Here is a 12,070-nt window from a genome sequence, read left to right as displayed (position 1 = left end):
GCAGATAACGTTAACGTTCAGATTATCTTGGATTCTTTGGCTGGTTATTCTCTCTTGCTCTAGTTTCCTAGAAGCCCTTTATGAGTCATCAGTGCAGAAATCTTTCAACCAGCCAAAATCAAGCAATCACTGGCTCCAATATTTCATTCCTTTCAAAAAAGTAGTTGAACACTGCAGAGCTTGTTTTTGTGCTTGTCGTCCTTTTTACACTAAGATGTTGTGTTTGCTGCTCGTTATTCAAAAACAATTAATTTGATTTGCAAACGCGATCAAAATGCATATGCAGGAAATTGTTATCATTCCGTTTCTTATTTGGCCCAAAATTGCTAATCTCAAAAGAAAAGATGGTTTCAGATTTATTTTCTATATTAAAAAGGTTTCCCAGAATTAATCAATGATACAATATTTATTAAAACTATCCTAAAACTGACCGAGGGTAACGGAGTTATGGATTTGTTTAAAATTGATATACTGTGCATTTGCAAAGTATTCACAGCGCTTCACTTTTTCCACATTTTGTTATGTTACAGCCTCATTCCAAATTGTATTAATCTAATCTCTTATCTCAAAATTCTACACAAAATACTCCATTATGACAATGTAAAAAAGTTTTTTTTTTTTTACTTTTTTTGAATTTATTAAAAATAGAAAACTAAGAAATCACATTTACATAAGTATTCACAGCCTTTGCTTAATACTTTGTTGATCCACCTTTGGCAGCAAATACAGCCTCAAGTCTTTTTGAATATGATCCCACAAGTTTAGCACACCTATCTTTAGGCAGTTTTGCCCATTCTTCTTTGCAATAAGTCTCAAGCTCAATCAGGTTGGATGGGAGACGTTTGTGCACAGCCATTTTCAGATCTCTCCAGAGATGTTCGATCGGATTCAAGTCTGGACTCTGGTTGGGCCACTCCAGGACATTCACGGAGTGGTTCTGAAGCCAATCTTTTGAGATCTTGGATGTGTGCTTTGGGTCATTGTCCTGCTGAAAAATGAACCTTCGCCCCAGCCTGAGGTCAAGAGCGCTCTGGAGCAGGTTTTCATCCAGGATATCTCTCTATATTGCTGCATTCATTTTTCCTTCTATCCTGACTAGTCTGCCAGTTCCTGCTGCTGAAAAACATCCCCACAGCATGATGCTGCCACCACCATGCTTCACTGTAGGGATGGTATTGGCCTGGTGATGAGCGGTGCCTGGTTTCCTCCAAACACGGCGCCTGGCATTCACACCAAAGAGCTCAATCTTTGTCTCATCAGACCAGAGAATTTTGTTTCTCATGGTCTGAGAGTCATTCAGGTGCTTTTTGGCAAATTCCAGACGGGCTTCCATGTTCCTTTTACTGAGGAAGGCCTGATTGGTGGATTGCTGCAGAGATGGTTGTCCTTCTGGAAGGCTCTCCTCTCTCCACAGAGGAACGCTGGAGCTCTGATAGAGTGACCATCGGGTTCTTGGTCACCTCCCTGACTAAGGCCCTTCTTCCTCGATCGCTCAGTTTAGAAGGCCGGCCAGCTCTCCGAAGAGTCCTAGTAGTTCCAAATGTCTTCCATTTACGAATAATGGAGGCCACTGTGCTCATTGGGACCTTCAAAGCAGCAGACATTTTTCTGTATCCTTCCCCAGATTTGTGCCTCAAGACAATCCTGTCTCGCAGGTATACAGACAGTTCTTTTGACTTCATGCTTGGTGTTTGTGCTCTGACATGCACACTCAACTGTGGGACCTTATATAGACAGGTGTGTACCTTTCCAAATCATGTCCAATCAACTGAATTTACTGCAGGTGGACTCCAATTAAGCTGTAGAAAGATCTCAAGGATGATCAGTTGAAAAAAGATGCACCTGAGCTCAATTTTGAGCTTCATGGCAAAGGCTGTGAATACTTATGTAAATGTGATTTCTTAGTTTTCTATTTTTAATAAATTAATAAAAAATTAAAAAACAGCAACTTTATATAAGCCGCATGCACCCACATCAAATAAACACAAAATCAATTCAAGCCAAACTTCAAGTCCCGCGATTGAAACTAAATGTCCTTCATTGAAGCACACAGTCCAAAAATCACAACCGCCAAAATGAACGTAAAATGATACACGTACTTAAAATTTGTTGCAGATCTGCAGATTCTGGGTGCCCGTTGATAGTAATCCAAGGAAAAAAAGTGTATATTTCCAAAGGTAAGGGTGGGAAAAATATATATCCATTATTGTCCGCCGTGTCCACAAAAACTCACCTTTACTGGTCTCCACTTTCCCATCAGCCCGCGTTTTCTCCGGCCCTCTTTTTTAATTTGCTCGTGCAGAGTAGTGTCTCAAATAAATACATTACAAAAATATACAGTTGCAAATACATATTACACATATTTACAAAGAAAGACGGTACATCGAGAGAGTTTTCAAAGCTTTAATAATAATAATATAACTTTCATCCTAAACCGTGCTTTTGGGAGGTAGCCTCACGCTACTAACAAGACGCTCGCATACTTGCAAATTAGTCTGTTAAGGAAATAAGTGCCGTAATCGCTAGAATCACAGTACCTCCGGGAACGGTGCTTTCGCAATGATCGCAGCAAGGCTTTAGGGCTAGGACCTTAGCTTGGCCTTTTGGCTGAGAGTAAGTGTCCCGGCTCCTAGGCTTTGTAGCGTATTATGAACTGACCGATAACGGATAATGGATAATGAATAACGAAGATAGATCAATAACCCTTAAAAACCCCAAAACCCCACGGTACACCATCCACTTCTTCCTCCTTGGTAATGACATCTAAGTTGTCTTTCTCAATGTCGGAAAGAAACTTTACCACGAGGACGTCGTTCTACGCTCCCTCTCTCCAATACTTCCCAGCAACATGCCCATTTGCTTTTAGCATTGAAGTTGCGTCTTGAACCTTATTTTGTGCAATTTGCACGATGAAGGTATGTCTACGCTCATGAATTGTGATTTTCCTCGGCGCATACATTCCACTGGTCTAAATCTTACCTCTCATACTCAAACGCTGCTGGCGGCCGTTAAAAAGATTACATAGATTGGCCGCATCTTTGAATAAGCCGCAGGGTTGAAAATTTGGGAAAAAAAGTAGCGGCTTATAGTCCGGAACTTACGGTAGTTGGAATGGATTTTAACACATGTCACCCACACTCAGATGTAAATGTATTAGTAATATACATGACTGCATTTACTTCCAGTTTGTTTAGTCTGTCGTTTTTAACCTTTTTCAAGAGTATTTTTGACATTTGTATCTAATCAGCTTAGGCTTTTCATGAATTCAATTATGTGGTATCTTTAATCATGTCCATCATTTTCTGTTTTGTCTTTAGGCGTGTGCGGTTGTTGCGGGGCCCTCAGGCCTCGCTATAAGAGGCTGGTGGACAACATCTTCCCGGAAGACCCAGAGGTTAGGGTCAGATGTACATGAACTTGCATATACTTATCATGACACTAAAGACCTTTGTATTGTTTTTTTTTTATATTTGCATACTACAATAGTGACTTGAGTTGCCACATTCAATGTTTTTATCTCAAATAACCTTTCCCCTTTTATAAGCATTATACATTAAGCTAGTTGAGCCTGTCCTCTAAAAAAATCCTAAACTTAGTCATTTGTATTTGAACAAGAAAAATGCCATTGTATTTCACTTTAGGAAAAATAACTAATACCGGTAAGGACTTCAAATTATAGAATGTGGATAGTTTAAGCGGTTACTGAGAGTACACTGGAGCTCTTCAACCAGGCTGAGTTTGCTATATTCAAGTCATGCAGTCAAAGAGTTCATCTAATGACTCTTAAGTGACTCTGTAATTTGCAGTTATTTTTGTAGATGGGTATAGAATATTTTCCTGTGAATGTTATACTGACTGTCTGCATGTGTTGCTCTACTTTTTGTTTTCTAATCTATCCTTTCAATGCATAGATATTTGTCAGCTCATTTTTCACAAGCTATTAGAATTAAGTTAGCTGGAAAGTCACTGTATGTGTCTGCGCTATGTCTTTGTTTTAGTTTGAGAATCCTTGAAACTACCTTTAAGTGGGACCAGAATGAAAGTGCTCCAAGTCTGCATTACACTGAACAAAATAGCTGTCCTGTGTTACAAGTGAAGGTTAACATCTAATGTGTAATCTGACTGATGGACAAAAAGCAGACCTCGTCTTCAATGGCTCACATATAAATCAGTCTGATAACTTCTGCAGAAAATTATCTAATTTGCCACAGCTTGAGGAGTTTCTGTGAGTTTCGCATTGGCCCAATTTCCTTGTCAGATCTGAGGCCAGTAAGGTCCAACGGGGAATATACTTCATTTCAGAGACTTGGACAGCTGTTTTTTATACTCGCCTCTAAATTTAGTTGTTAGCCTGGATGGCAGGCTACAAGAACTTGCACAACATAATTGTTACACATTTCATTGTAAATTCAGTTCCAACTATGGGCTGTGGTTCTTAAAATATCTTCTTGGCAATTGAGATCTCATTGATATACGTAACTGTACTGACAAGCAATTTAAGTAGGACACAGAAGTACGGAAGTGTTTAGGAGTACCGTAAAATTTGGACTAGAAGGTGCACCAGATTATAAGCCGCACCCAGTACATTTTTAAAGGAAAAAATATTTTGTACATATATAAGCTGCACCTGAGTCCAAGCCACATGTGCCCACACCAAAACATGAGATATTTCCAAAGATAGACTGCCCTACTTACGGACGAGAGACGATCGTTTGTAAGTTGAATTTGTTCGTAAGTTGCTTCAGTACTATATTTTGTATGGTTAAGGTTTATATAAGTATGTTTAAGGCTTGTATAAGTAACCTGTATGGTTTTGTACTAAAAAAATAAACATTTCATAAAATAATATGCTCCATAAAGAAAAATAAAGTTCCGTTTAACTTACTTTTGGAAGAGGTCATCCTCCGTGGTAAAAAGTGACAAAAAAAAAAGCGTTCCGACCATTTTCTCAACCGTATGAAGCTTTCTTATTCCACCTTCGTTTCAAAAGAAGCAGCTTGCCTCTTCTTTAAACTTTACACCAATCATACTTAATGGATGCACCAGATATTAAACAATAAACACGTCAAAGTTCTTAGCGCGCTAGCGATACAGTACACGTTTTTATGTTTACACGAACCAGGAAGTAGAAGTCCGATTTCTTCTTCGGGGTGGATGCTGGGTGACCTCTCACAGCGCCACGTGGCGTAAAGAAGCACAACGGTACTGTCCTCGACTTGGAAAAAGGTGCACACAATACAAAATCTAACTTAAGGTAATGTCCGGATATTTTTCAATATCCGGAACCTTTTTTTCGTATGTACCGTTGTTCATAACTCAAATGTTCATAAGTAGAGGAGCGTCTGTACACAGAATAAGTTTTAATAATATACGGTACCTTAACCACTTAACGTTCCGCCGTTCTGTACGATGTCACCAGTCACTGAAATATGCCATGCCACATATCAGTGGAAAGCTTAAAATCTTGGGATTCAAGATACGATTTACCATTTCAAAATATAATCATCAGAAAAACATTACGAACAGTCTGAAACAAGACACCCGAAAACTATAAATCCGGCGTAACTCACCAATACGTCCACTGGGCCGTCTTCGACTTCCTTGAATGTACGCGAAAATGACTTTGATACATCAAGGACAATCCATAGAATCCAACTGTGTCAAATATTTACTCCAAAACACACGATAATGCCGACAGATATATAGCAATCCACCCCCAACGTTTCTGCTTCGTTGGACATTTCTTCTTGTAATCCATTCGATTCACCGCATTATTTTCGTTTACAAATAAACAGACTCCTAAAATTATTCCCAATATGCTAGTTAGCACTCTTATTTTGATTGACACCTTTTTCCAATATGAGGATTTGTTCATGCTAGTTTTATTCATGCACAAAGTTAATTTATACATGCGTCTTCCTAACAACATATTCCACATGCCTCACTTTTACATTTACTGCTCAGGCACCCTTTGCGGTTGTTAGAAAAAAAAAAACACAATTTGGCTGCATCGTTGCATAAGCCGCAGGGTTGAAAGCTTGGGAAAAAAGTCACAGCTTGTAGTCAGAATCATACGATATCTTTTGATTTTTTTTTTCTAGGATGGACTGGTGAAAGCCAACATGGAGAAGCTGACATTTTACGCCTTGTCAGCTCCAGAAAAGCTGGACCGTATTGGAGCCTATCTGTCTGAGCGCTTGTCGAGGGACGTGGCACGCCACAGATATGGGTAAGCTTCGCTAATAGTTTTGCCTTTTTTTATTAAATGAAAAGCATCCACATTTCTGTAGCCTCATCAGAGAATCGTATAACTATACGATTATTATTTGCAGCAATTACCAAACCAAATCCAATGGAAACTCTCATGGCAATAATTTTTCTAATGCCGTGGCAAAAAACTTTCACAATTTCAGGTGTCATATTTCTTACCTATTTCTTAAAATGCGATAAAATATCAAACATTCGTCATATGAGATAATATTGCTAATTTTAATGATCTTTTTCCTATTTCGCAATAGAAATAAAATTCCTGCATTTAGCAATATTTTCTTTCAATAGGGTAGGATTTTGTCAGTCAGTCATGATTACTCTGAGATTTCGAAAAACCAGGCCTTTTCCTTTCATACAGTATCGAACAAAGTAGCCTTCTATATAATTAGAAGCTATGCTAGTTGGCCAAAAAAAGAAACTCATCCATCAAAGCAGGGTGAGAAAAGTGTGTTTCATATCTTAAACGTAACACCCTAAAAGTAGACTTGCAGGTATCCTTACACACAAGCAAGATACGGCCTATTTTGAATTTTGGACATTGCCATGTTAAAACACACAAAGGGACATCCAAATTAATGATAATAATGAATAATTAATGTAAAAATTCTAATCACAAATAGTGGCATAACTGAAATGTTGCTGCCATGGTGTCAAGTCAAGTCATTTTTATTTGTTTAGCCCTTAATTACAAAGAGTCTCAAAGGGCTGCAAAAAAGCTGTTCCTTATTCAGTTCTACATATACTGGAAGGATTCCTCAGAATATTTTGTTCCTTGACCAATCAAAAGAATGTTAAGCTTTGGCTTTTTCACAATCAAGAGTCAAGCTAGATCCGGTTTCACCTAAAAAAACATCAGCCTCAGCTGAAAACGCAAATTACTTATATATATATATATATATATATATATATATATACAGTGCATCCGGAAAGTATTCACAGCGTTTCACTTTTTCATTTTGTTACGTTACAGCCTCATTCCAAATTGTATTAATTTAATCTATCTCAAAATTCTACACAAAATAGTCCATTATGACAATGTTTTTTTTTTTACTTTTTTTACAGCCTCAAGTCTTTTTGAATATGATCCCACAAGTTTAGCACACCTATCTTTAGGCAGTTTTGCCCATTCTTCTTTGCAATAAGTCTCAAGCTCAATCAGGTTGGATGGAAGACGTTTGTGCACAGCCATTTTCAGATCTCTCCAGAGATGTTCGATCGGATTCAAGTCTGGACTCTGGCTGGGCCACTCCAGGACATTCACGGAGTGGTTCTGAAGCCAATCTTTTGAGATCTTGGCTGTGTGCTTTGGGTCGTTGTCCTGCTGAAAAATGAACCTTCGCCCCAGCCTGAGGTCAAGAGCGCTCTGGAGCAGGTTTTCATCCAGGATATCTCTCTATATTGCTGCATTCATTTTTCCTTCTATCCTGACTAGTCTGCCAGTTCCTGCTGCTGAAAAACATCCCCACAGCATGATGCTGCCACCACCATGCTTCACTGTAGGGATGGTATTGGCCTGGTGATGAGCGGTGCCTGGTTTCCTCCAAACACGGCGCCTGGCATTCACACCAAAGAGTTCAATCTTTGTCTCATCAGACCAGAGAATTTTGTTTCTCATGGTCTGAGAGTCATTCAGGTGCTTTTTGGCAAATTCCAGACGGGCTTCCATGTTCCTTTTACTAAGGATCGGCTTTCGTCTGGCCACTCTACCATACAGGCCTGATTGGTGGATTGCTGCAGAGATGGTTCTCCTTCTGGAAGGCTCTCCTCTCTCCACAGAGGAATGCTGGAGCTCTGACAGAGTGACCATCGGGTTTTTGGTCACCTCCCTGACTAAGGCCCTTCTTCCCCGATCGCTCAGTTTAGAAGGCCGGCCAGCTCTGGGAAGAGTCCTGGTGGTTCCAAATGTCTTCCATTTACGAATAATGGAGGCCACTGTGCTCATTGGGACCTTCAAAGCAGCAGAAATTTTTCTGTATCCTTCCCCAGATTTGTGCCTCAAGACAATCCTGTCTCGCAGGTCTACAGACAGTTCTTTTAACTTCATGCTTGGTGTTTGTGCTCTGACATGCACACTCAACTGTGGGACCTTATATAGACAGGTGTGTGCCTTTCCAAATCATGTCCAATCAACTGAATTTACTGCAGGTGGACTCCAATTAAGCTGTAGAAAGATCTCAAGGATGATCAGTGGAAAAAAGATGCACCTGAGCTCAATTTTGAGCTTCATGGCAAAGGCTGTGAATACTTATGTAAATGTGATTTCTTAGTTTTCTATTTTTAATAAATTGAAATAAAATGAAATGATCTGCATTTTATATAGCGCTTTTCAAGTCAATGCCTTCCCAAAGCGCTTTACAGTGTGCTTCACATTTCCCAATAGCGGCCTTGTATTGCAGCCATGTAAGACGCTAACCTGCTTATTGGGGGTATTAGTGGGGGTTCAGTGTCTTACCCAAGGACACTTCGACATATAACACGGACAAGCCGGGATTCGAACTGGGATCCCTTGATCCCAAGACGAGCGCTCTAACTCCTGAGCTACTGCCGCCCCAAATTAAAAAAAAAAATAATGATGCGCAATCATGGTCTTCTTACAACCGTGAGTGTAGTAAATCCAGGAGAGTAAAATGTTTACAAATACAGACTAATGAAACATGTTTCTTTATGACGTATTTTAGCAAGCTTGCTATTCAGTCATCTTTTTCGGCCAATTGCAGGGTTTGTTTTGGCCCTCTAGCCAATCCAAGGCTCAGAATAACTTCAGCCAATAGCGATCGATTTGTCTGATGATTGACACATCTTTTTCGGCCAATTGCAGGGTTTGTTTCGGCCCTCTAGCCTATCCGAGGCTCCGAATAACTTTAGCCAATAGCGATCGATTCAAATGATGATTGACACATTGGTTAGCCAATGAAACGCCGGTATATAAATCCCAGCATACACCGCGGACTACTCCACGTTCGGGGGAAAATCGAGTCGGCGGCTGTTGCGTAAGTTGCGAGACCTTGCGATTTAATATTGAGCCACATATAAGGCGCACTGTATTATAAGGCGCATGGTCAGCTTTTGAAAAAAATTAAGACTTTTAGATGCGCCTTATAGTGCGGAAAGTACGGTAATACAATTTGGAATGGGGCTGTAACATAACAAAATGTGGAAAAAGTGAAGCGCTGTGAATACTTTCCGGATGCACTGTATACATATATATATATATATATATATATATATATATATATATATATATATATATATATATATATATTGATGCTCACTAAATCAAAAACATCAAAACAAATGGTTTGATGGCAAAACAATGTTGAAAGAGAAAAATAAACAATGACTGCATCAGTGGTTCTAGTTTCAAACCGTTGTCTTTTTAAAGATATTTTTTCAACTTTATTTATTTCTCTCAAACACAGCACACCCATATGACTATATAGAAAGACACATGTTTTGTACTCTTAAAATGTGAGGTGCCTAAAAGCGATCTGCCCTCATAATCGATCCAACAATTCGAGATTCATGCCTACTTTTCATCTTCCATGTGAAACTGTGACAAGCTGATTTCACTTCAAGCAACATCACCATATGTTTTCCCCTTGGTGTCTGGTCCTTCAGTTACGTTTGCATTGCTATGGAAGCACTAGACCAGCTTTTGATGGCCTGCCACTGCCAGAGCATCAACCTTTTTGTGGAAAGTTTCCTAAAGATGGTCCGCAAGCTGCTAGAGTCCGACAAACCCAGTCTCCAGATCTTGGGAACCAACTCTGTGAGTCACTAATACAGTACTGGACCTTTTCATCTGTTATTAGGAATCAGATTTTAATGGGGTTTGTGTTTGATATGTGTAGTGGTCTAAAAAAGACAAATACAATCCAACATGACACTGACTATGGTTGCAGTAGATCTAACAAACACTGGCAAATTAAGTATTTTTAGGGAGACAAAAGCTTATGGATTTTTTTGGGTTATTAATGTATCCAATGACCAAGCAGAACAATTTGAAACAGAAATCTCTCTTTTCAGCTTGCTAACAAATAGACTTGGTTGAGGACTACTGATTTTACATTTTGAGATAACAGAGGCTTCTAGGGCCTGAAGCAGCTTGTGGCTCACTGTGCACTTGGTCAGCAGCAGACGCTTAAAAGAGATGAGGTTAGCTGCAAAGCTGCACGTCCATGTACATGGACTGCCACAGCACGCGGCCATCTCGTTTATAATTTTGAAGGCTGACATTGCCGTTGGTATCACATGGCGTATAATAAATATTATATGCCTCATATACTACTCATTATCCCATCAAAGGCGTTTATTGTGTTGTTACATTAAACTAAGGTTGTAGTTTTTTTAAATAACCTGTGATTCAACATTTCCTATTGTAGTACGAGTCCCTCAATGGGACTCCCAGTAAGCGCTAGTATTGACCAACTTTTTGACAACAAAAAACTGATTCTGATCATGATTTTATTTATTTGGTTCATCTGTTCATTAGATCTCTGGCAATTATATTGACTGCTATTAACCTTGTCACGCAAGCTGCTAGCTTCTGAGCACAAACTCCAACATCTATATTTTACAAATGTATTAATGGACAAAAGGACATAGATTTGGATGCAGCTTGTGGCTCGCTGTGCACTTGGTCAGCAGCAGATGCTTAAAAGAAATGAGGTTAGCTGCAAAGCTGCACGTCCATGTACAGTACATGGACGGCCAAGGCACGCCACCATCTCGTTTATAATCTTTGAAGGCTGCTATTGCTGTTTGTGTCACATGGCCTATGAAATCAATTTTGCCAGAATATTTTAAATCATATTAGTGATCTGTATACCTCTAACACCTTTGGACCTCAACATCCTTCTGACAGCATGAAATAATTATATATATGCATGTGTGTTTTTATAGCCCTTTTTTGGGGTAATATAAAAAGTTCACATAGACCAGAATAATCAGAATTGTTTTTAACATAAATATTAATAGTGTCTATTACATTTGGGGTTTACTTTTTACTTTAATAAACTACAGTGGTGCCTTTATAAAACTATATAGTAATAACCCAGGAATAAGAAAAAAATATCTGTCTTGAGTAAGGGATTGTAATAATGCAGGTTCATCAGGGAACCACGTAATGATTTTTCCAAAGATTAAACATGTGTAAATCATAAATATTGTATGCCTCAAATACTAGTCATCCCATCAAAGGTGTTTATTGTGTTGTGACATTAAACTATGGTTGTTGTTTTTTGTTTTTTTTTCAAATACCCTGTAATTTTACATTTCCTATTGTAGTACTTGTAGTACGAGTCACTGTAACTCAATGGGAGTTTCAATTGGAGCTTGTATTGACCAACAAAACTGATTTTGATAATCTGGTCTGTATTTTGTTTATTTGATTTAATCTGTTTGTTCGTTGGAACTCTGGCAATTATATTGACTGCTATTAACCTTGTCACGCTAGCTGCTAGATTTTGAGAACAAACTCCAACATCTAAATTTATTTATGAACCAAAGTCAAAATGGATTTGGATGCAGTCTGACTCCATTCGTGCAACTAACTGTTTTTGCATTTTTCTTTCTTGTAACAAGGCAATATGAACATGTCATGCCTTTTGTCTGTACTTCATAAGTCAGTGTTCTGCCCCCCCAAACAAAAGGCTCAAGTTTCTTGAATTGGGTGGAAACCTGATAACATAAAAAGCATAGTGTCACAGGAGGAAATACATCTGTTTAAAGAGAAGGGTTCACAAATCTTGCTTGCAGCCACATTTTGTGAGAGGCAGCTTGGGTCAGAAGTGTTTGACAT

General features: G+C 38.9%; 1 protein-coding gene across 1 annotated transcript in view; it reads left to right on the top strand.

Moving 5' to 3' along the window:
* The window catches only part of LOC148346682 (protein EFR3 homolog B), a 34,140-nt gene that overhangs the window by 9,560 nt on the left and 12,510 nt on the right, over positions 1–12,070 (top strand). The window contains exons 2-4 of the mRNA XM_088325054.1: positions 3,318–3,394; positions 6,102–6,229; positions 9,889–10,039. Of these exons, the coding sequence (XP_088181180.1) occupies positions 3,318–3,394; positions 6,102–6,229; positions 9,889–10,039 (356 nt within the window). The remainder of the gene's footprint in view (positions 1–3,317; positions 3,395–6,101; positions 6,230–9,888; positions 10,040–12,070) is intronic.

This window comes from Urocampus carinirostris, chromosome 20 (genome assembly GCF_059441175.1).
Source record: "Urocampus carinirostris isolate Australia breed hairy pipefish chromosome 20, RoL_Ucar_1.0, whole genome shotgun sequence".
NCBI lineage: Eukaryota > Metazoa > Chordata > Actinopteri > Syngnathiformes > Syngnathidae > Urocampus > Urocampus carinirostris.
The sequence above is the reverse complement of the archived record's forward strand: the minus strand, read 5'-3'. Positions and strand labels throughout refer to the sequence as shown.